Source organism: Macaca nemestrina, chromosome 2, assembly GCF_043159975.1.
Source record: "Macaca nemestrina isolate mMacNem1 chromosome 2, mMacNem.hap1, whole genome shotgun sequence".
Classification (NCBI taxonomy): domain Eukaryota; kingdom Metazoa; phylum Chordata; class Mammalia; order Primates; family Cercopithecidae; genus Macaca; species Macaca nemestrina.
In genome coordinates, this window is record NC_092126.1 from 41,035,684 (window position 1) to 41,060,701 (window position 25,018).

At 40.0% G+C, this 25,018-nt stretch overlaps 2 protein-coding genes and 1 pseudogene across 23 annotated transcripts in view; 2 read left to right on the plus strand and 1 right to left on the minus strand.

Moving 5' to 3' along the window:
* The window catches only part of LOC105469942 (extended synaptotagmin 3), a 54,962-nt gene extending 38,215 nt beyond the window's left edge, over positions 1–16,747 (plus strand). For 3 of the 7 annotated variants that reach the window (XM_011721581.3, XM_011721584.3, XM_011721585.3), the window contains exons 18-23: positions 320–816; positions 1,501–1,599; positions 2,142–2,273; positions 4,117–4,222; positions 4,337–4,386; positions 4,707–16,747. In XM_011721581.3, the coding sequence (XP_011719883.1) occupies positions 320–816; positions 1,501–1,599; positions 2,142–2,273; positions 4,117–4,222; positions 4,337–4,386; positions 4,707–4,743 (921 nt within the window). In that variant the 3' untranslated portion in view covers positions 4,744–16,747. Of the gene's footprint in view, positions 1–319; positions 817–1,500; positions 1,600–2,141; positions 2,274–2,990; positions 3,107–4,116; positions 4,223–4,336; positions 4,387–4,706 lie in introns of those variants that run through there. The other 4 variants (XM_011721583.2, XR_011619737.1, XR_003015460.2 and 1 more) reach the window with 4 other exon arrangements.
* Positions 16,748–16,897: 150 nt separating this feature from the next.
* Positions 16,898–18,350, plus strand: LOC105469941 (ATP synthase subunit f, mitochondrial pseudogene; annotated as a pseudogene).
* Positions 18,351–20,992: 2,642 nt separating this feature from the next.
* Positions 20,993–25,018, minus strand: part of LOC105469945 (centrosomal protein 70) — a 100,776-nt gene continuing 96,750 nt past the window's right edge. For 14 of the 16 annotated variants that reach the window (XM_071090993.1, XM_071090989.1, XM_071090986.1 and 11 more), the window contains 2 exons: positions 24,688–24,767; positions 20,993–21,723 (listed from right to left, as the gene is read on the minus strand). In XM_071090993.1, the coding sequence (XP_070947094.1) occupies positions 21,662–21,723; positions 24,688–24,767 (142 nt within the window). In that variant the 3' untranslated portion in view covers positions 20,993–21,661. Of the gene's footprint in view, positions 21,724–24,687; positions 24,768–25,018 lie in introns of those variants that run through there. The other 2 variants (XM_071090992.1, XR_011619738.1) reach the window with 2 other exon arrangements.

A 25,018-nucleotide genomic window follows, 5' to 3' on the forward strand; every position in this document is an offset into this window, starting at 1 on the left:
CAAGGTTGATATACAACCATAGCAAAGCTTAACTTTTATTTTTTAGATTCTTTTTTTCTTTTTTAAACGGAATTATCCTTATTTTCTTGTGAATTTGGCTATGCATTTCAAAGGATGTTTGCTTCATTTTATTTGGCATTTCTAACAAGTTTTTCAGAATGTTTGGAACACCATATGTTACTGGAAATGGAAGTTCCCTAGGAAGGGTCTTTATAATTCACAACTGAGGGGAAAGGGGGAATGAGAAACAATGGCTGAGGTTGTGGAAGTGGTGACCCAGCTCATAAGCCACCCTGTTATCTATCTTATCTGCTTGCAGTTCCTGCGAGTGGAGGAACGAGAGCTGGGGAGCCCATACACAGGACCTGAAGCCCTAAAGAAAGGCCCTCTGCTCATCAAGAAGGTGGCTACCAACCAGGATCCCAAAGCCCCACCTCAGGAAGAAGGCCCTACAGATTTGCCTTGTCCCCCAGACCCTGCGTCTGATACTAAGGACACATCCAAGAGTACCACAACCACCACCAGTGCTACCACCGTTGCCACTGAGCCCACACCCCAAGAGACAGGCCCAGAGCCTAAAGGCAAGGACAGTGCCAAAAGGTTCTGTGAGCCCATGGGGGAGAAGAAGAGTTCAGCCACCATCTTCCTGACTGTCCCGGGTCCCCACTCTCCAGGGCCCATCAAGTCACCCAGACCCATGAAATGCCCTGCCTCCCCATTCGCATGGCCACCCAAGAGGCTGCCTCCCAGCATGTCCTCGCTCAACTCCTTGGCCTCTTCTTGCTTTGACCTGGCAGATAGCAGCCTCAACATTGAGTATGCACCTCTCTGCTTAATCTTTTCTAAAATGGTCTGTATGAAAAATACCTCACTGGATGGAAAAGTAGATATGAACTTACATTTCTGTGCAAGTTGTTTTTTCACAAAATATCTTCCTAAGAGGCAGCATGGTGTGGTAGAAAGAACACAGGACGAGGGAGACAGCCAAACAGGCTGGTTATGGCTCTAGCTGTATACTGACTATAAAATAGATGCTGGACTCGGTTGGTAAGGTCCCTTCCAGCAGAACCATTTCCTGAATTCTAAAGAGTTATACTGGGATGACATGGAAAGCTTAATATGTAGAATTACATAATAAATGGCTGTCATTTATGAAGGGTTTACTATGGGCTTAGCATGTTATCTGATTTAATTCAACCTTCACAATAACCCTACAAGATGGAACTATCATAAAAGTTTAATAAATTCATTCAAGGCCCCAAAAGGAATCATGATACAAAGGCAGATCCCACTTCAGGGTTCCCGTTCTTCCTGCTGTGAAGTAGGATAATTATGCATGAATGCTGGATGGAACTGAATTCCAACTGAAAGTAAACTCACTGCAAATTATTATCCCACATGGCTCTATGCTCCTCAAGCAGGAATGCTTTGTCTTTCGGGGTGGGGGAAGAGGGCCAATGCCTGTTACAGCAAGAGAAGTGACAGGCTCTTTCTTTACAGAGGCGGAGACCTCAGGCGACGGCAGCTGGGCGAGATTCAACTCACAGTGCGCTATGTGTGTCTGCGGCGCTGCCTCAGCGTGCTAATCAATGGCTGCAGGTAAAGGGATTCTAGGGCCAGGGAGGTCCTTTGGGAGCATCAGGTGACTATAAATCAGAGTAGGGACACTCAGAGCAATGAACAGGGCACATAGTCCCAAGATAACACTTTGGGGAAAAAATGAGATTTGAAGGCCTGAACACTGTAATCAAGTCTCAAAGAGGCACTCTGGCCATCATTCTTCAGTGGTGCTGATGGGCTCAAGAGCCAAGGGCTTTGCTCAGATGCAACCACTGCAAGACTGTCTGGAGTGGCTGGTAGCCAGTATATTTTCCAAGTGAAATTCTCCAACTTCCCTTAGAAGGAAAGTACTTGCTCTACTCCAAGCTTTATAAAGATGCATGTTTTCAAAATCATGCATCTGATATTTTGTCCTCTAAATTCTACAGACTATTACTTTTGATCATCAGGACCACTGAGCATTTTTATCCTCAAGCGTATCTAATGCTGAATGGCTAATACAGCCTTCTCTCAAATGAGTATTTTCAGTGTTTGAAAACCAGGGGCCTTTTTTTTTCCTAATGTCTTTGACACCAAATCAGAAACCTGACACCATGTACCAGCAGTGGAGCTGATCCCTACGTCCGTGTCTACTTGTTGCCAGAAAGGAAGTGGGCATGTCGTAAGAAGACTTCAGTGAAGCGGAAGACCTTGGAACCTCTGTTTGATGAGACGTAAGTGGGCTGCTAGCCTGCCTAGAGTGCCTCATCCATTCAAGTATTTGCCAAGTACCTGTTATGTTGCCTGGCAGCCTATGGCTGAACAAGACAACATAGTCTATGACTTCATGAAGCTTCTGTACTTCAGTGGGAAAAATGGAGTGCCAGAGAAGTTTATCAAAATGGCTACCTACATTTACTGCTCATAGAGGCTAAAGTGTTCCTGAATATGGAATGTTCCCTGTTCTTTCTGTTTAAATGAGGTCTCTCTGGTAGTAAAAAGATTTGAATCTATTCAAATATTTTTTTGATCTGTTTTAATTCCAGCAGTTAAACATTCCTTGAGCCTAAGGACCTAAAATTTCCTTTAAAGCTTGAAGCTCTTTGGCCTGTCTTCCCTCCTGCAACAAAACATAGGTGACAGGTAGAGAAGACACCCTCCCCTTCTCCACAAAGGCTTGTCCACCTGTGTCCTTGGGGACAGAGGTGACTCTGATCATATTAATTGCTTTTGATGGGCCAGTGGTGGCAAATCTTATCCCAGATATTTTTATTCTTAGAAGTCTGAATCTTACCAGCGTGTACCTTCTGCTTCAGGTTCTAAAAAGACATTTCTAGCCAGCTTAGGAAAATATTACATCTCATAATTTTCCTGGCCAATAACTTTTTCAAAAAGGGTTACACTGAGTCCTCTTTGGGCCATGTCTAAGAACTATTATGTTCCTTTAACAGCTACACTTTGAGTTCATCAGTATCAAGAAAAGGGTATGAGGAAGAGACAGACTATTCATTCAACATTTACTGAATGCTTTATGCCAGGCACCATCCTATACTCTAGAGCCACACAAGTAAGATACTTTGCCCTCAAAGGAAGCTCTGACATAATTATAAAAAGATGCCAAAATTGTGGTGTGGTGGCTACTACATGGCTAAGGGATTAAAAAAAAATATGTGGGAATATAGGAGAGGTTTAACATTTGACTTTTCTGACAAACCTAAACCTGTTAATAATTCTCAAAAGTATGACAGCAAGATAAGCCTGGACTATCCGGAAGGCAGAGCTAGCAACCTCCACCCTAAAACCTAAAAGTAAGAGGTTTCCTCTGCCTTACTCTACAGGAGGTGGCCACTATTTTCCACGTAACTGCAGCAAACCTAACTGTTCAGTGTTCTAGCCCTTAGCTGGTGAGAAAAAACTGAGAAGGGGGTTGAGGTGGTCCTATGAATAAGTACTGTTCAGGGTGAGGAGGGCCAGCTAAAAGAGTGGTAGCCAGGGCCGGGCATGGTGGCTCACGTCTGTAATCACAGCACTTTGGGAGGCCACGGCAGGTGGATTATCTGAGGTTGGGAGTTCGAGACCTGCCTGACCAACATGGTGAAACCCTGTCTCTACTAAAAACACAAAAAATTAGCCAGGTGTGGTGGCGCATGCCTGTAATCCCAGCTACTCAGGGGGCTGAGGCAGAAGAATTGATTGAACCCAGGAGGCGGAGGTTGTGGTGATCCAAGATCATGCCACTGCACTCCAGCCTGGGCGACAGAGTGAAACTCCATCTCAAAAAAAAGAGGGGTAGCAAGGGTAGAATTGGAGATAGATAGATGCAAACTAAGCCACAGCAGTCTGAGGCACTTCTAGGCAAACAGCCTCTTAATACTTCTGGGTTTTGTGAACAACACTGGACAGTGATTATCTGTAATAATGAAACATTGTGAGTAGTTTACGAGCCAGTCCTGCTCTAGGTGCTCCTAATAGTCTGTATCTTGTGTTTTAGTAGGGAAATAGATGAAGCACTTTAGATTTTCAAGAAAACTGAATGAAATGCGTAATTCTCAATTCCTGACTTTTTGCTTCCTAAAGATTTGAATTTTTTGTTCCCATGGAAGAAGTAAAGAAGAGGTCACTAGATGTTGCAGTGAAAAATAGTAGGCCACTTGGCTCACACAGAAGAAAGGAGTTAGGAAAAGTAAGTACAAGAGAGATTTGATATACCAAGGAGGTTATGATCAATTTGCTTTATCCCAATTTCTTTCCTTAATGCACTGTTTTGGAGGGAAACTAATTATTTGTGATTATTTAGGTACTGATTGACTTATCAAAAGAAGATCTGATTAAGGGTTTTTCACAATGGTAAGTGTGCCCTTTCATTTTATTACTGTTATCCTGCTATTCAAGACAGTTTTCCCTTTTCAGTACTATTTCAGCTTTGGTTATCAAGAAGGGAGAGAGATGAATACCTTTATTTAAGGCTTTACTGCCTGCAGATCTCACTGATACCCTAAAAGACACCTGTAAACTCTAGCCTTAACCCTGAACCCTGGCTGGCCAACTTACAGAGACAGGTTCTGTTGGTCTTACAGAGGCCCAGGCAGGCAGGACTAGGCAGTTTGTCCTGTTACCACAACACACCGTCATTACTAACGTTAAGTCCAAACCTAACTGTCTTACAGGTATGAGCTGACTCCAAATGGACAGCCCAGAAGCTGATGATGAGAATCCTTATCACTCACCTTTATATTAAAATGTGTTTATATGTATATATATTTTTCCTTTGGATCACTTACATCAAATATATGTATAGTTTGTCATTTAAATCAGAACCACTTGAAATTATACATTCTTGTGTGGAATTTAACTGCATGACTGAATAGCATAAGGAAGAGGTTATTTAAAAGCAAGAACTACTTTTTTTAGTTGGATTTTTTTGTTCAAGTCCAGCAAGAAATGACATTTGTGCCTGCTAAATTATCCAAACCTCAGTGGTTATTTTTCACTTTTAGTAGGTAATTGTATACCATCTGATTTAGGACTTACCTGAATGTATGTACCAGAAAGTGTCCTGCCCCTGGCATAGGGGCTGGGGGAGATCTGTTTCTGGAGCCACTACCAGCATTCCTGGGCAGTGACTGGCCAAAGGGAAGTCGCTTTTTTATGGAAACAGAAAGTGACCCAACTCAAAACTGCCAAGAGCTAACACTGCCAAAGCTCTTCTGGCTGCCACCTGTGGTACTTGTATGCCTGGAGATTTGTTCTTTTATTTGACCTGGAGCTAAAAATGTTATTTCCCTACTGGCAAAAATGTTATACTGATATACTTAAATACCTTGAGTTAAATACTCTTGTGTAGTCTAAGGGCCAAATTCCAGCATGTAGCATTATTTCCCTAGGAAAATGCAAACCAACTTCCAAACCCAGGTCTATGTCTGACTCTCATAGCAAAGCACTGGAGACTGCTGAAGAGTTTCACCATCAGAGAAAAGGAAGCTTTCAGATAAGTTTAGGCTATTCAACTTTTCTAAAGAGATGGTTAGTTCACCTAAATGGCATGTTAAAAGCAAAATATATAAATTATATACTTAAACAAGTGCCTCTTTTACATTTCAGACTTTACAAGACCAAATATACTTCTCATTCCCTCTAACATTCCTGGACCTCCTCTTCTCTCTTACCGACTCAGACAACACTACCTGCCATCAGTTTTCTGTCTCTGCCACTGCCTTCACTGCCACTTTTCTGAAGCAGGGCAACATTCAAAAACAAAGCTTTTGTCATGTTACTCTTATTCCAATTTTCTGCCACCTTATTCACATGCAGATGTTCTATTCCAGAATAGTCCAAATACTATGCTCTGCCAACTCAAGTCCTGTCTCAAACCTATTTCCTCTATTAATCAATAGTGAAATGGCCTCTTCCCACCGCCTGTAGCATTTACTGTTGATACTGAGTATTTTCCATTTTAATAGTTCCCAGCCTTTATAACACTAAGTTTTAAGAAATGTTGGTTAGGCACCTGCTAAGGTTACATGCTAAGCAGCTACTTATATGGTATTTGGTATTTAATATTTGTTTACTCTCCAACTGAACAGTAGGGAACAAAATTCAAGCTACCTGAATTGTTTTTCACCCTCACCACCCTAGACCGTGTTAAGTACATAGAAGATGCATGGTGAAATCTGTTTCTGCTGAGGTTTCTATTTTAAATGGCAAATTCTCATTATAAAATGGAGCATTGATGCCTATCCCGTCTACCTCATGATGGCATTCTAATTGCTCCCTAAATAGACAAGTGCCTTGAAAATGGAGAAGCACCAGAGAAATAAGGGAATGTATCATATGTACATCTGAAACATTAGCCACCCTAAAACAGCTAATCAAAATGGCAGATAAGTGAAAACCTACCCCTCTTCTTCCAAACTTAAACCACAAACATTTATTTTAAACATGGTCAATTGAACCATTTTGATTTTTTTTTTTTTTTTTTTTTAATTTGAGATAGTCTCACTCTGTCTCCCAAGCTGGAGTGCAGTGGCGCGATCTCGGCTCACTGCAAGCTCGGCCTCCCGGGTTCACGCCATACTCCTGCCTCAGCCTTCCGAGCAGCTGGGACTGCAGGCGCCCGTCACCACGCCTGGCTAATTTTTTCTATTTTTAGTAGAGACGGGGTTTCACTGTGTTAGCCAGGATGGTCTTGATCTCCTGACCTCATGATCCACCCACCTCAGCCTCCCAAAGTGCTGGGATTACAGGCCTGAGCCACTGTGCCCGGCCAATTGAACCATTTTTACCTGTATCAGGCAACACAGGTAAATTCCTGGTGATGGTCTGAAGAGGAATTAAAATGTTGAAGGGAACCAGAATTTTAGTACACACCAGACAGAAGGCAAGATTATATAGGCACTGTGTAAGGGGCAGGGAGCCTGAAAAGTTGTTAATACCTTGGCTGCCACTGAGGACAAGAATTGGTTTTCAGCAGTGGGTGGAAACAGTCAGCTAATATGGAAGAGCATAGGGTCTGAAGTTAACATCAACTTGGTGCAAAAACCCCCAAATCTAGGAAGGAATGTGAATATTGGTTTCGAACTGGAATCCTGTGAAACCTTGATGGAGGCAACCATAAAATTGGCCCCACAGGATATGTCACACATATCCAGGGTACATGTGTGACAACTGCAGCAGGTAACTGTCACTAAAGGGAAACTCACGGGCAAAACTTATGAAACAAAACAAAAACAGACTTTAAAAAAAATATAAAGTGCACAGGAATATCAAACTGAAAAATAGCCATAGATAATATTTCAGCAAGAAGGAAAATGTACCAGTAAGGCAGAAATGGCACGTGAAAAGCAGTGGAGAGCAAAGAAACCTGTAAAATACGTTGGCAAACCTAAGCAAGTTTTGATTGTTCACAAGATATAAACAAATAACCAAAGATTTTTGCAAGGGTTCAGAAACACAGTAGAACTAAAATGCTAGTACTAACAACTAGGAAGGGGCAGCTAGGCTGATTCAGAAGAAAGTATTCAAGACCATACCTTATTTAGGAAGCTAAAGATACTTATCTTAAAAATATAAAACTGTGAGTGAGTCAGTAACGAATTCATTACCTCTCAGCTTCAAATTGACGTCTGTCTCCTTTGCCTCTTTCCCGGCGGGCTTGATATTTGGCTTTGCCAATACGGGGTGACGGAAGGGCACTGCAGGGCTACAGCAGGAAGAAGGGGCTTTTCTTCTGATGTTTTCCGTGGCTGCTAGCTAATTGGTGTAGAGAGCTGTTCTCAATCACCTACGTACCCCCCAGTTAACCCTTGGCTAATGCCCTAAGAACCATGGCCTTCATGCTTTATCAGCAGGCAACACCTTTTGGCAAGTTTCTTAGCCACGAGTGGGTTGCATGGTCCTATGGCTGCCAGAGGAAATCTAAATCTCAGCCTGGTAGGGAGGCACTTAGTTTCTAACCTCCTTTCTTGTTCACTCTCCCTTACCCCTGGGGGGAAGGATCTGCATCCCGAAGTTGATATTCTGTATCCCCTAGAGTCCCACTTCTACCCTGTTTAGTAGTAAACACCACAAGAATTGCTAACTAGTAGAAGGTGGTTAAGATTTTCATGTTTGGTTACCTGTGCAAATGTGGCTTCTGTCTCCTAAGTATGTATTCAAAATTGCAAGATGACTATGAAAATAGAGTAATAGCAGAAAGCCAATAAAGTTGATATATAAAACTTCCAAATTAGCAGTGAAGGAGAAAAGGTTATTAGGAAAAATCAACCCTGCAGAAAGTAGGAGGGGAAAGCAAAGAAATAATTAGACAATATAAAAGATGGTCAAAAGACTTCTAAATGTATTTGTAATTACAATAAACACTATTAAAATCTAGAATGTCAAATGGAATAAAAGTAAAAAGCAGTTACGTGCTGTTTATAAGAGGTTCACATCAAACACAGAAATATTGAAAGTAAAAAGATTAAAAGATCCATCGAAGAATCATTTAGATTTCTGTTTATATTAATGGCAGCAAACATATTAAGAAACAGATGCTTCCTATTGCCACTTCTATTCAACAATGTATTGCAGCCTGAGTAACAGGGCAAAAATAGGTATATCTAACCAAAACTTCTATGTGCATATGATATCATAAGCATGAAATCCAAGATAATCTAAATTGCTACAATTAACCAAAAAGTCTTCAGGTAGTTCTGTTCCCTAAGAGAAAATAAGTGCATAAAAATATCAAACTATATGAACACATTCAACAACCCCTATAAGAAAACTAAAACTTTTTAAAGAAATGTTAAAGTAAACCTAAAATGGAGAGCTATGCCATGTTTGATGTTGGGAAACCCAACAAATGCCTCTTCTCTCCAAACTATATGTTTAATGAAAGCCCAATAAGTCAACAGGTTGTATGTGTGTGTAACTTGATAAGCAGATTCAATGTACATGGAACTACAAAGGGTAGAAAGCCGCCTACTCAACACCAAGGTTCATTTTCAAGGTGTAATAACTATGACAGAAGGTTACTAGTGCAGGGAGACAACTGGGCCAAAAGAACAGAAAAGAGCCCAGAAACAAACCCATTCACATATAGATACTCAATTTATGACAGAGGAAGCACTGTGAACAAAGGGAAAAGATAGACTTCGCAATAAAAGGTGCTGGGACAACTGGATATTCATGTGAGAAAATATGAAATGGTCCTTTACTCATCACATTCAAAAATCAATCAACTCCAGTAGACTAAGTGTGTAAAGCAAAAACTATACAGCTGTAAGATAATATAGGAGAATAATTTTACAACTTGTGACCAAGGCAAGATTTCGTAATATGCAAAGAGCACCAACTAAAAGACCACACATCTCTCCGTGAAAATTAGGTACTTCTGTTCATAAAAATAAACTGTAGGCTGGTGTGGTGGCACACACTTGTAGTCCCAACTACTTGGAAGGCTGAGGTGGGAGGGATCACTTGAGCCCAGGTGTTCAAGGCCAGCCTGGTTAACACAGTGAGAATCCATCTCTTTTTTTTTTTTTTTTTTTGAGATGGAGTCTCGCTCTGTCACCGAGGCTGGAGTGCAGTGCCATGATCTTGGCTCACTGCAACCTCTGCTTCCCAGGTTCAAGCGAGTCTCCTGTCTGAGCCTCCTGAGTAGCTGGGACTACAGGTGCGTGCCACCATGCCAGTCTAATTTTTTGTATTTTTAGCAGAGATGGGGTTTCACCGTGTTAGCCAAGATGGTCTCGATCTCCTGACCTCGTGATCTGCCCGCCTCGGCCTCCCAAAGTGCTGGGATTACAGGCATGAGCCACCATGCCCGACCGAGATCCCATCTTTTAAAAAAAACAAAAAAAAAAAAACAAAAAAAACCAAAAACACTATGGGATGGCCAGGCGCAGTGGCTCACACCTACAATCCCAGCACTTTGGAAGACCGAGGCAGGTGGATCACGAGGTCAGGAGATCGAGACCATCCTGGCTAACACAGTGAAACCCCGCCTCTGCCAAAAATATAAAAAATTAGCCAGGCATCGTGGCACACGCCTGCAGTCCCAGCTACTCAGGAGGCTGAGGCAGGAGAACTGCTTGGACCTGGGAGGCGGAGGCTGCAGTGAGCCGAGATCCCGCCACTGCACGTCTCAAAACAAAACAAAACAAAAAAACAAAAACACTATGGGAAAATGGAAAGATAGGTCACAGAATGGAAGAAGACATTTGTAACACATATAACTGTCAAAGGGTTCATGTCCAGAATATATAACTTTTACAAATTACTAAGTCAATCCAATAGAAAAATGGGCAAAAGTCACAGAAGCACTTCAAAAATGACATACAAAAGTCCAATAAACAATGGAAAAGTTGCTTAACTTCATTAGTGATCAGGGAAATAAATATTAAAACTACAATAGTAGCTCTATACATTGGCAAAAGGATGTGGAAAAGTGGGAGATTTCATACATTGCTGTGGGAGGAGTATAAATGGGTACAACCACTTTGGAAAATAGTTTTGCATTTTCTCCTAAAGTTGAAGATACACATTCCCTACCAAAGTCACCACTCTGTACACCTCCAGAAGCTTCATTCACGTTGTTATCTATAGAAATTCTACTGCTTCAATTTGTACAGTAGTACATGGCCTGTATGGCTATACACATTTCCCCTTTGTTTCCCCTATGACCCAGTTGTGTATATCTCAGTTCTGGATATATACTCTAGAAAACTTGCATACAAGCGTATGATGATGCACATTGATAGCAGTACTATTTACAGTAGCCAAGAACTGAAAATGACCCAAATGCCAACTTCTAGAACAAATGAATTGTGGAATATTCATAGATGGAATACCATATAGCAATGAAAATGAATGACCTGGACCTAACAAAAACAACATTGATGTACAGTACAAACACAATACTGAACAAAAGAAATATTCTGAATATACACAATGATTCCAGTTTTATAAAAACAGTCGCAACTACATTGGTTTAGGCATATACACACACACAAAAGTGGCAGAGCTATTTAGGAAAAAAAACCAAGGAAGTGATAAAAGTCAGGATAACGGGAGGGAGGGGAGGGGAAAAGGTGGGAAAGGATTACTAGGGGCAAAGAAAACTTTTGGAATGATGGGTATGTCTATTAGATTGTGCTGATTATTTCACAGGTATATATCAGAACTTACCAAATTGTATGTATACTTCGAATATGTATAGTTTATTATATGTCAAGGATACATCAATAAAATGTTTTAAATCAACATTTTACATTTTAAATATTGTTAAACAATAACTGCACTATTCTTATTTATATTTTTAATAAAAATTGGATAAAAGTGGATCTGATAGGGAAAGCTTAAAGCTATTTCTATTAGTGGCACTATCCTTCTCAGTGGCCCTTGGGGCACCTTCAATAAAGCCCTAGCCCTCTGAAGAAGTGTTTGAAAACTTCTGTTTTAAACTAAGTCTTAACCACAGGCTCTTAAGCCAGCTGACAAAATTTAATTTTTAAATTACATTTCTTTCCAAATTGTCTCACAGCAATTTCCTGTAATGATTTTTTTGGAGATACATGCAAACTTTGATACTGCCAATAGTTTTTAATTTTCAATTTTTGTGGGTACATAGGTATATATATTTATGGAGTACATGAGATATTTTTAGACAGGCATGCAATGTGTAACAATCACATCATGGAAAATGAAGGTAGCCATCTCCTCAAGCATTTATCATAATCGAATTATACTTTGTTATATTAAAATGTACAACTGAATTATTTTGACTATAGTCACCCTGTTGGGCTATCAAACAGTAGGTCTTATTCATTCTATTTTTTTTAATACCCATCAACCATCCCCACCTCCCCTCCACCCTCGCCCTCACTACCCTTTCCAGCCTCTGGTAACCATCCATGAATTTAATCGTTTTGATTTTGGATCCCACAAATAAATGAGAACATGTGATGTTTGTCTTTCTGTGCCTGGCTTGTTTCAATTAACATAATGATCTTCGAGTTCCATCCATGTTTTTGCAAATGACAAGATCTCATTCTCTTTAAGGCTGAATAGTATTCCATTGCGTATGAGTACCACATTTTATCCACTCATCTGTTGATGGATACTTAAGTTGCTTCCAAATCTTAGCTATTGTGAACAAACATGGGAGTGTGGGTATCTCTTTGATATACTGATTTCCTTTCTTTTGGGTAGATACGTAGCAGTGGGATTGCTGGATTTTACAGCAGCTCTATTTTCAGTTTCTGGAGGAACCTCTAAACTGTTCTCCATAGTGGTTGTACTAATTTAAATTTCCACCAGCAGTGTACAAGGGTTCTGTTTTCTCCACATCCTCACCAGCATTTATTATTGCCTGTCTTTTGGATAAAAGCCATTCTAACTAGGGTAAGATGATATCTCATTGTAGTTTTGATCTGCATTTCTCTGATGATCAGTGATGTTGAACACATTTTCATATGCCTGTTTGCCATTTATCTCTTCTTTTTTTTTTGACAAATGTCTATTCAAATCTTTTGCCCATTTTTAATTGGATTAGATTTTTTCCTATAGAGGTGTTTGGACATACAGCTTATATATTCTGGTTATTAATCCCTTGTCAGATGGGTAGTATCAGGGGAACCCACCCCTAATATTTCAACGTAGGTTCTTTCTATTTTCCGTAAGTGTCAGCCGGCTGAGAAATACAGAGAAAGAGTACAGAGAGGAATTTTACAGCTGGGCCTCTGGGGGTGACATCACATATCATAGGACTGTGATGCCCACCTGAGCCTTAAAGCCAGAAAGTTTTATTAAGGATTTCAAAAGGGGAGGGGGTGCAAGAACAGGGAGTAGGTCACAAAGATCACATGCTTCAAAGGGCAAAAAGGAAAACAAAGATCACATGCTTCTAAGGACAAAATAAAAAACTCCTGATAAGGGTCCAATAAAGATCACAAGACAAAGGGAAAAAGCAAAGATCACAAGGCAAAGGGCAAAAGCAGAATTACTGATAAGGGTCTGTGTTCAGCGGTGCATATATTGTCTTGATAAACATCTTAAACAACAGAAAACAGAGAGCAGAGAACCGGTCTGACCTCATATTTACCAGGGCAGGGTTTTTCACCACCCTAGTAAGCCTGAGGGTAGTAAGCCTGAGGGTACTGCAGGAGACCAGGGCGTATTTCAGTCCTTATCTCAACCACATAAGACAGACATTCCTAGAGTGGCCGTTTATAGACCTCCCCCCAGGAATGCATTCCTTTCCCAGGGTATTATTAATATTCCTTGCTAGGAAAAGAATTTAGCGATATCTTCCCTACTTGCACATCTGTTTAGAGGCTCTCTGCAAGAAGAAAAATATGGCTCTATTTTGCCCGACCCTGCAGGCAGTCACACCTTATGGTGGTCTTCCCTTGTTCCCTGAAAATTGCTGTTACTGTTCTTTTTCAAGGTGCACTGATTTCATGTTGTTCAAACACACGTTTTACAATCAATTTGTACAGTTAACACAATTATCATAGTGGCCCTGAGGTGAGATACATCCTCAGCTTATGAAGATAACAGGATTAAGAGATTAAAGACAGGCATAAGAAATTATGAAAGTATTATTTGAGAACTGATAAATATTCATGAAATCTTCACATTTTATGTTCCTCTGCCATGGCTCCAGCTGGTCCCTCCATTCAGGGTCCCTGCCTTCACGCAACAGGGGAGTTTGCAAATATTTTCTCCCATTCTGTGAGTTGTTTTTCACTTTGTTGATTGTATCCTTTGCTGTGGAGCAGCTTTTTAACTTGATGTGACCTCACTTGTCCACGTTTGCTTTGGTTGCTTCTGCTTGTGGGGTATTACTCAAGAAATCTTTGCCCAGATCAATGTATTTGAGATTTTCCCCAATGTTTTCTTGTAGTAGTTTCATAGTTTTGAGGTCTTAGATTTAAGTCTTTGATTCATTTTTATTTCATTTCTGTATAAGGTGAGAGTTTGGGGTTTAGTTTCCTTCTTTTGCATATGGATATCCAGTCTTCTGAGCACAATTTATTGAAGAGACTCTTTTCCTAGTGTATCTTCTTGGCAACTTTGTCAAAAATGAGTTCACTATAGGTGTGTGGATTTGTTTTTGTGATTTCTATTCTGCGCCATTGGTCTATGTGTCTGCTTTTATGCCAGTACCATGCTGTTTTGGTTACTGTAGCTCTATAATATAATCTGAAGTCAGGAAATGTGATTCCTCCAGTTTTGTTCTTTCTGCTCAGGATAGCTTTGGCTATTCTGGGTCTTCTATGGTTCCATAATACATTTTAGCATTGTTTTTTCTATTTCTGTGAAGAATGTCACTGATATTTTGATACGGATTGCATTGAATCTGTATATTGCTTTGGGTAGTATGGATATTTTAACAGTATTAATTGTTCCAATCCATGAACATGGAATATCTTTCCATTTTCTGGTGTCCTTTTCGATTTCTGTCATCGGTGTTTTTTGGTGTTTTATAGTTTTCATTGTAGAGATGTTTCACATCTTTGGTTCAGTTAATCCCTATTTAATTGTATTTGTGACTCCTGTAAATGGGATTTACAAGAGTAAATTTCCAATTTCTTTCTCAGATAGTTCAGTGTTGGCATATAGAAAGTCTACTTATTTTCTGGCCTGGCACAGTGGCTCATTCCTGTAATGCCAGCATTCTGGAAGGCCGAGGTGCGTGGATCACCTGAGGTCAGGCATTCAAGACCAGTCTGGCCAACATGGTGAAACCCAGTCTTTAGTAAAAAAACACAAAAATTAGCTGGGCATGGTGGTAGGCACCTGTAATCCCAGCTACTCAGGAGGCGGAGGCAGGAGAATCACTTGAACCTGGGAGGCAGAGGTTGCAGTGAGCCGAGACTGTGCCATTACACTCCAGTCTGGGCAACAAGAGCAAAACTCCATCAAGAAGAGGGGGACAGGGAGCAGGAGAGGGAGAGTGTACTTATATTTGTATGCTGATTTTGTATCCTGCAATTTTACTGAATGTATTGGTTCTAGTTTTTTGGTGGAGTCTTTAGGTTTTTCCAAATATCATATTCATCTGCAAATAAGGATAATTTGACTTCTTCCTTTCCAATTTGGATGCCCCTTCTTTCTCATCTAATTGCTCTAGCTGGGACTTCTACTACTATTTTTAAAAACAGTAGGCATCCTCGTTGTGTTCCAGATCTTAGAGGAATGGCTTTCAGTTTTTCCCCTTTCAGTATGATACTAGCTGTGAGTCTGTCATATATGGCTTTTATTATGTTGAGGTATGTTCCTTCTACATGCAATTTTTTGAGGGTTTTCTTTTTAATCATGCAGGGATTTTGAACTTTATCAAATGCTTTTTCAGTATCAATTGAAATGATCATATGGTTTTTGCCCTTCATTCTGTTGCTATGTATCACATGGATTGATTTTCTTATGTTGAATCTTCCTTGCATCCCTGGGATAAATCCTACTTCACCATGATGATCTTTTTAATGTGTTAAATTTAGTTTGCTAGATTTTGCTGAGGATTTTTCCATCAATATTCATCAGAGATACTGGCCTGTAGTTTGTTTTGGTTTTTTTGCCACACAAGCCTCCCGAGTAGCTGGGCCTGCAGGTGCACACCACCATGCCTGGCTAACTTTTGCATTTTTTGTAGAGACAGGGTTTCCCCATTATGGCCAGGCTAGTCTCAAATTCCTGACCTCAAGGGATCCACTTGCCTCAGCCTCCTAAAGTGCTGGGATTACAGGTGTGAAGCCACCACACCTGGGCTAGTCTTCTTTTGATGTGTCTTTGGTTTTGCTATCAGGGTAATACTGGCCTCACAGAATGAGTTTGGAAGTATTCCCTCCTCCTCCATTCTTCAGAATAATTTGAGAATTGGTATTAGTTATTTAAATGTTTGGTAGAATTCAGCAGTGAAGCCATCGGGTCTCAGGCTTTACTGGGAAACTTATTACAGCTCAGATCTCATTATTGTACTGGTTTGTTCAGGTTTTGGATTTCAATTTCATGGGTCAATTTTGGGAGGTTGTATGAGTCTAGGAATTTATCCATTTGCTCTAGATTTTCCAATTTATTGGCATATAGTGGCTCACAGTAGCCACTAATAATCCTTTAAATTTCTGCAATATCAGTTGTAATGTCTTTTACCATCTCTGATTTTATTTGAGTCTTCCTTTGTAACTCTGACTAAAGGTTTTGTCAATTTTATGTTTTCAAAAAACCAACTTTTGTTTCATTGATCTTTTGTATTATTTTCTTCATTTCTAATTCATATATTCCTGTTTATTATTTTTCTACTAATTTGGGGTTCAGTTTGCTCTTGCTTTTCTAGTTCTTTAACCCTCTCCTGTTTAGAAAAAAAAGTGCAGCTTGCTGCCAGTGCTCAATTTTACATAAACATGTTCTCTGAGGCTGAGGCAAATCTGACTGATTTTCAATGTGAAAATAAAATATAAAAACTGTTCTTGAAACAAAACTAACATCAGAATCATTGGAATCATCAGAATCAACTATTTCAGAAAAATCAGATCCGCCAAACAAATCTCAGTCAACTGCTTGAGAATGATCTTAAACATCACCCGTAGGAATGCCACATTTTCTAGGCTTTGACAATTTCAGCAATCGAGAATTACTGCATTTTGTAAATAGAAATACCACTACTAAAAACAATGTTACAAATAGAAGGATGTGTTTTGTTTCCAAAGTAAATACACTACAGCAATGCGAAAATAATAAAAATGAGCTATTTCATCGCAAAGTTATCTTAAGGTAAACACTGCAGTTGTAAGGACCCCTGGCAAGTATTCTTGGGGCAAATGGGAAAAGAGTGATGATGCATCATTAGGTTATTTGAAGTTTTTCTTCTTTTTTGATGTAGGTATGTATAGCTATAAATTCCCGTCATACATACTACTATTTTTGCTGTATCTCATAGGTTTTGAGATGTGTTTCAAGAAAATTTTCAATTTCCTTCTTAGTTTCTTCATTCACCCACTGGTCATTCAGGGACATACTGTTTAATTTCTATGTGTTTGTATAGTTTCCAAGATTCTCACTATTGATTTCTACTTTTAATCCATTGTGGTCAGAGAAGATGCTTATTATTTCAATGTTTTGAATGTTTTAAGACTTGTTTTGTGACATAACATATGCTCTATCCTTGATAATGATTCATGTGCTGGGGAGAATAATTTTCAGTATTCTTCAGCCTTTGGATGAAATGTTTGGTAAGTATCTATTAGATTCATTTGTCCCACAGTGCAGATTAAATCTGATGTTTCTTTGTTGAGTTTCTGCCTGGAAGATCTGTCCAATGCTGAAAGTGGTGTGGTGAAGACGCCAGCTATTATTGTATTGGGAGCTCTCTCTTTAGCTCTAATAATATTTAGTTTACATATCTGCATGCTCCAGTATTAGCATATGTATTTACAAGCATATCCTGTTGCTGGATTGACCCCTTTATCATTACATAATGACCTTTTTGTCTCTTACAGTGTTTGCCTTGAAATCTATTTTGTCTAATATAATTATAGCTACTCCTGCTCTTTATTAGTTTCTAATGGCATGGAATATCTTTTTCTATCCCTTTGTTTTCAGTCTAGGTGTATCTTTATAGGCTAAATGTGTTTCTTGCAAGCAATAGATCATTGGGTCTTGTTTCCTCATCCATTCAGCCACTGTGCTTTGATTGTAGAGTTTAGTCCATTTACCTTCAATGTTATTATAGATAAGTAGGGACTTACTCCTGCCATTTTGTTGTTTTCTGGTTGTTTTGTAGTGTTGTTTTCCTTCTTGCCTTCCTCCCTGTCTTTCCTTTTAGTGAAGGTGGTTTTCTCTGGTGGTATGATTTAATTTCTTGTTTTTTAAATCCATTGCGAGGCACAGCGGACACCAGGACTCCAAGATGGCGTCAGTCGTACCAGTGAAGGACAAGAAACTTCTGGAGGTCAAACTGGGGGAGCTGCCAAGCTGGATCTTGATGCGGGACTTCAGCCCTAGTGGCATTCTTGGAGCATTTCAAAGAGGTTACTACCGGTACTACAACAAGTACATTAACGTGAAGAAGGGGAGCATCTCGGGGATTACCATGGTGCTGGCATGCTACGTGCTCTTCAACTACAGCATTTCCTACAAGCATCTCAAGCACGAGCAGCTCCGCAAATACCACTGAAGAGGACACACTATGCACCACCCCCGACCCCATGACCTTGGCCTGAGCCCCTCCGTGAGGAACACAATCTCGATTGTTGCTGAATCCTTTCATGTCCTAATGGGAATTAACCTCCAAATAAAAGATGACTGGTAAAAAAAAAAAAAAAAAAAAAAAAATCCATTGCATATTTTTAGATTTAAGGTTACTGAAAGGCTTACTGCAAGTTATAATTCATTATTTTAAACTGACAACATTGATTGCATAAACAAGCAAAAATACAATAAAAAAAACCTCTCTTCCCCCCTCACCCTCCGCCCTCCCTCTCCCATGGCCACCACCACTGGGACTGCATTGGATCAAACCTGAAGCCAGCACAGCACCAGGTCTTGCCAAAGGCCCGCTGTAACCACTACCTGACCACCACCTACCCCTTTCTCTCTCACACTGTGGCCACCACCACTGGCACTGTACTGGATTAGACCTGAAGCCAGCACAGCACCAGGTCTTGCCAAAGACCTGCTGTAACCACTACCTGACCATCACCTACCTCTCTCTCTCTCCCACTGTGGCCACCACCACTGGGACTGCATTGGATCAGACCTGAAGCCAGCACAGCACTGGGTCTTGCCCAAGGTCTGCTGTAACCACTACTTGACTACCTATATTCACTCAAGGCCCAAGAGTTCTACAATCAGCAGGTGGTGAAGCCAACTAGGTTTGTATCTTTCCCTTCAGGGTGTCAAGTATCCCCAGGCCCTGGGCAGGTACAGAGATGCTGTCTGGGAGCCAGGGATTAGAGTCAAAAACCATAAACTTTTGCCTGATGTTCTATTGTACTGTGGCCAAGTTGGCACTCAAATCACAATATGAAGTCCTTCCTGCTCTTCCTTCCCCTTTCCATTGGCAGAGGGGCTTCTCCCTGTGGCCACCACCACTGGCACACAGGGGATTCTGCTAGGCCACCACCAATGTTCACTTAAAGCCCAAGGGCTTCTCAGCCAGCTTGTGGTGAATGCTGCCAGGCCTGGGACTTACCCTGAAGGGCAGTGGGCACCCAGGGCAGGGTCCAGAAATGCTGCCCAAGAGCCTAGGCTTGGATTCAGGGACCCCAAAAGCCTCAGGGACCCCAAAAGCTCTATTGTGGCTGAGCTGGTACCTAAAGTGACAAGACAAAGTCCTCTTTACTTTTCCCTCTGCTTTTCTCAAACAAGAGGAGTTTTTCATCATAGCCACTACAGTTGGGAATGTGCTAGGTCACACCTGAAGTCAGCATGTCTCAGAGCCCAAGGCCCACAGCATACTATCTGGGTATTGCTGCTGGTAGTTCACAGCCCAAGGACTCTTTAGTCAGCAGGTGATGAATCCTGCCAGAACAAGGTCCTGCCCTTCAAGACAGTGGCTTCCCTATTGACCCAAGGTGTGCCTAGAAATGTTCATGAGCTAGGGGCTGGAATGAGGGCCTTGCGACTCTACCCAGTGCTCTACCCTACTGTGGCTAAGCTGGTATCCAAGATGCAAGGCAAAGTCCTCTTTACTCTTTGCTTTCCTTTCCTGAAGCAGAAGCAAGGAGTCATTTTCATTGCGGCCTGCCTGGGCTTGGGGGAGGAGTGGTGCAAGAACTCCCTTAGCTGCACTGGCTGGTGTCTACCTAGGTCATCTGTCACCCTAGTCCTCTGGCTCTGAGCCCATCCAGCACTAGGAGTTGCCTAGGAATTAACTGCAATCTTTGTGTCCTAGACTGCCTTTCAAGTTTACCTAGGACCCCAGAGCACTTTGGCCCACGGTGGCAAGACTTGCCAAGAAACTCAAGTTCTGGTAGCTGAAATGGAGAATTCCACTCTGGCTAGGTCTGGTCCAAATGCTCCCTCCGTGCATTTGCTCTCGCTTAGCCTAGCACGGCTTTACTCTCCACTATGACAAGGCAGCATTGAGTTCAATGTGAAGTCCCCCAATTTCTGTGCTCTCCCTCCCCCAACTGCACAGACTCAGACCCCTCAGTGCAGCCACTGCCAGGGGGTCAGGGAGGAGTGGCATCAGTGATTCAAAGCTATCTCTCTAACCCTCTTCAATGCCTCTTTCAGCAATATGAAGTTAAAACCAATACTGTGATTGCTCACCTGATTTTTGGTTCTTGTGATGGTGCTTTTCTGTGTGTAAATAGTTGTTAAAATTTGGTGTTCCTGCAATGGGGATCAATAGTGTAGGCTTCTATTCTGCCATCTTGCCCTGTCTTCAATTTCTTGGAATAATTTAATCAATATTTAGTAGTTATATTATTGAGTATCCAAATATTTTTTGTACCCAACCCTCAAGACACAGTTCTTCCACAAATTATAAGTTAGTGTTTAGAAATGTAACTGCAGGCTATCATGACAAAGAATTTTAAACCTAGAAGGAGCCTATTATCTTATGTCTGATCCCTAAGGTCATAACACCAAGGATGTGGATGCTTGTTTGCTGACGTTTACTCACCATTCCACCATGCTGCTTCCTGGAAATGTGTTATAATATTCTATATGCCCACCAACAAGAATGACAGAGAAATCTTCCTAGACCTGCTACTTATAAAAGTGGGGAAGAATAGTCCAAAGTGGCTTGTTCTCATGGGTATGAGGCAGAACAATGACCCTTAAGAAAATGTGACTGAATATTGAGAATACAGAATAAATAGAAGGCAGCAAGTAAAGTACTCTTACATAAAATGCAGCAAGGATGTACAAGTTGCCCAAGGAAGGTTCAGCCTAGGAAGAGAATATGACTCATTATTTGTCAGTAATATACAAGCACATCACTGAGGACACTTACATTTGGAAATTCTTTACAAAAATTTTATTTGAGATCTCAAGTCCTTATAAAAAGTGCATTACATCAAGATTGCAAAAGACACTTTTTAAATGAGAGACTTTCTACTCATCCATTTTACCCTGTGATTCATTTCCTACCCTAACAGAAATGATTAAACAGTTTTTCTTTCTTCCTTTTCTTCTTCCTGCTTCTTCCTATTTGAAAGATACCCATGAGGGGTATCTTAACAGAATGTGCCAATTAATCATTGCCAGGAGAGCAGTAGCTTCCTACTACCTAAATTTAGAGAGCTCTTGGCATTCCTTTTGTCGTGGCTCAAAGATTACTACAACCTGAATCTAAAAGATTGCAACCTACTACCTGTAATCTGTCTCCCTGGCCTCCTCTTTTACTCACAAACTCCACTCTAAAACAACCTTAAATTTTAAGCACTCAATAATTGCTTAATAAATGAAGAGATCTAAAGTTAATTAACTACTTTACCCTTGCAACTATTTTCTGTATAAGAATCTCAAAGTTAATAAAAATTATAGAGATGAAGAATGACCTAATACTAAGAAGGGGATGAATTCTGAGAGCAAATACATTTTACAACCCTTGTCTCAAAATAAGATCAATCCTACAAAATACAAAATGTTAAGAATACAATTTACACAGTAAAAATGATTTGATTTGTTTTCAGTATGAAAGTACTTTTAATTTCTTTACTGCAGGTACAATGGCATCCAAGTCATCAATTTCTGTAATACAAAAACAGTAATAATAAAAGAGAGTAACTTTTTCTAGTGGTAAACTCACATGAAACAAGAACCTATATGTAAAGGCAAACCCCAAACATAAAGACAACAATACTGGTGCTTTTGTGCACATGAAGTTTTTCTCCAATAGTGATGACAGATTATCACTCATTCGGATACAGATGCTTCACAGGGGCTCTGTTTAAAAAGGTTACCACATACCTACAAGTACCCTCTGATTCTAGTATTAACTTCATTAGCAGCATGCCCTTATTAACAGATCCAACTGCCCATGTGTGTGGTATGTTAGTGTCTCATTAGATCTGTATCACTACCTGGGTGTACCTACATGATGAAATCCCAGGTAGAGGCATCTCCTCCCTGGGTCTCCATGTGAGGACTTAGGAATTTCTACTCATAGAACAGTCTTGTCCTCTTTAATTTTCTTGGGAAGATTTCTTAGTAGCAGATCACTCTAAGATGAAAGGTATCTGCCGGCTGGGTGCAGTGGCTCATGCTTGTAATCCCAGCACTTTGGGAGACCGAGATGGGAAGATCATTTGCAGTCAGGAGTTCAAGAGCAGCCTGGCCAACACGGTGAAAACCCATCTCTACTAAAAATACAAAAATTATCTGGGTGTGGTAGTGGGCACCTGTAATCCCAGCTACTTGGGAGGCTGAGGCAGGAGAATTGCTTGAACCTGGGAGGCGGAGGTTGCAGTGAGCTGAGATTGCATCACTGTACTCTGACCTGGGTGACAGAGAGCAAGACTATGTCTCAAAAAAACAATTATCTGCCTAATCAAAAAGAGAGCCTCATCAAGAATACAAACCTCAAGTACAATGTATTATAGGGCTTAGCCTGGTCCAGCTTACCAGATAAACCAATCCAGGCTCTTCTTTGACAGGCTCTTTCTGAATGATTTTGCTTTCTAAGACGATCTTATTCCAACCAGCCTAAGTTAGAATTCACTCTCTGAAGCTCCTGGCCACCAAGGGAGCAAAATCCTTTTTCTCATTATCCAGATCCCAGGCCTACTTAAGGTAAGCCACAATGGCAGGTTCTCTAGATACCCACTACATTTTTCTAGCTTATTCTGTTAAGCCATCATTAATAAACACATTCCTTTACATAAAACATGCTTTCTTGGATTCCAACTCTCTCCACTGTTTAGCTGGATATTGGTGATATTGGTCGCTCTTCATTTAGCCTACACACATAGCCCATACTCTCCTACTATTCATTTAGTTCTTTAAGCTCCCAACTTCAGTCAGAATACCTGTCTGAATCCACTAACCAAGCATCAAGATATGGGAATGGAAACAATATAAGCAAACCTACAACATAGAATTTGTTTAGTCCCTTACATTGTGGTAAGGTACAAGATCAAGTTATTCCTTGACTCCACCCTCTGCCCATTCTGAAATTACCTGTTTTCTCATTAAGTGAGAAACCTGCCTTACAAATGAACCTCACAGCAAAGGATCTTGGCTGATATGGGAATTTCCTCAGTCAATCACACCACTTACATGAGAAAAAGAATGGATTTTTTTTTTTACTCGCTAAAGGTACTCTCTATATCTGTTATTCAGTCTACCACCTTGCACCTACATGCTGAGTGACACCTATTAATTAAAAAAAGTCATGTTTGCCAGATTTAACTTTCCCAATGTTAAATATAATGTTTAACCTCAGAATTTCAACTTTGACCAAAATACAGAATTCATCTCCAGAGAAACTTGGCTTTCTGAAGCAAATGATCTTTATGAACCATGCTGAGTGTCATAATATCTGAAAGGAAGTTTCTATAGAAGCATTCTGAAATAAGTGTTACCAGCACACCCTATTAAAATATGTTTATTAATGTGTCAAATATTTATGAATGATGAGAACATCACTGCTTAAGTTAATAGCAATCCCAAAGCAAGTAGAATCATATTATTCTATGAAACCAGGCTCTTCAGGATATCAGACAACACACTTACACAATTTCATACCTCATCTCAAGTTTAACTTTCAAATTACATTTTCACTTGCCATGATCTTTTTAAATATGAGGACAAGCCTAAAGCATTTTCACTCATTGTCTCCCTTGCTTCCCCAGTGCACATAAAACTGGTCACAAAACTTCCTTTATGTTCACTAGGCTATATATTCTAATTAGATACTTCTTTCACTTATTATTCTTATCAAGTTTTCATTGACTCATTCCCTTATCTTCATTACCAAGCTTCATCTCCTCTTCTAAAAGCAAAGAGCCATTCTTTAAAAAAAAAAAAAAAAAAAAAATCTTTCGAATGAGCTATACAGAAAAAAAGAATTCACTTGTGCATCAATCACTTCAAAAATTATTCTTAATAGTAAGATAATTTTATAGCCATATGTAATTATATTTAAACTAGATAAGGTCTCTATTTTGCCTTATGAGTTCTAAGCAATTTTTTTCCTTTTAGGAGACACTACTACTAATGAAGCCCTCAATCTGACCCTCAGTATGAGTGTAATATTTCATCTTTTCCTTTCCATAGATATTTATGACTTTATGTTACTTCGTATCACCAGAGAGGAAATGTTATTTGTATATTTAAAACATTTTGTAGACAGGTGGTATCTTAAGGAAAAAAAAAAGAGGAAGGAAGGATCTTCTAAGATCATAAATCCAATGAATATTTCTCATTAGACAATGACAGAGCCAGGGTTAAACTAGGCATGGCCAGAGTGATGCCATCTCTCATGATAAGGTCCTCCAACAAAGGCAGTTCCTATCACTGTTAAGGGTCTGTGTTTCTGTTCTATGGACTAATCCCAACAAACTCTAACTGCTTGTAAGGAATGTGTTTCCAGGACTGTTAATGGCTTCCAACCACTAGATAAAAATACTAATCCAGTGACTAAGGAACACCCTTTTCTTAAATGCACTGACATTTTAAGACTCAAAATTTAACCATCACCGCCAGAAATCTTACCTAAGATTTCAAGTAGATCATTAGTAAATGCCTGAAATGCTGGGAAAAATTCCTCGTGTTCTTCCAATTTGTAGATAATGCTGTTTAAAAAATGCACAATTTAAACCTAATTTCTAACTTAGAGTTCTTGCATCTGATTGCAAACAGAACATTTTCAAAATAGAAACTATGCTGCTAATTTAAATATAAACTCAATGATCATTTACTACAGTCCTTCCTTTCTGAGCTTTTTGTTAATCTAATATGGCTTTTCTTTAAAAAGCATTTAAATATCAATGTAAAATTTGTTAAATTCATATATAACTTTTTTTTTTTTTTTTTTTTTTGAGAC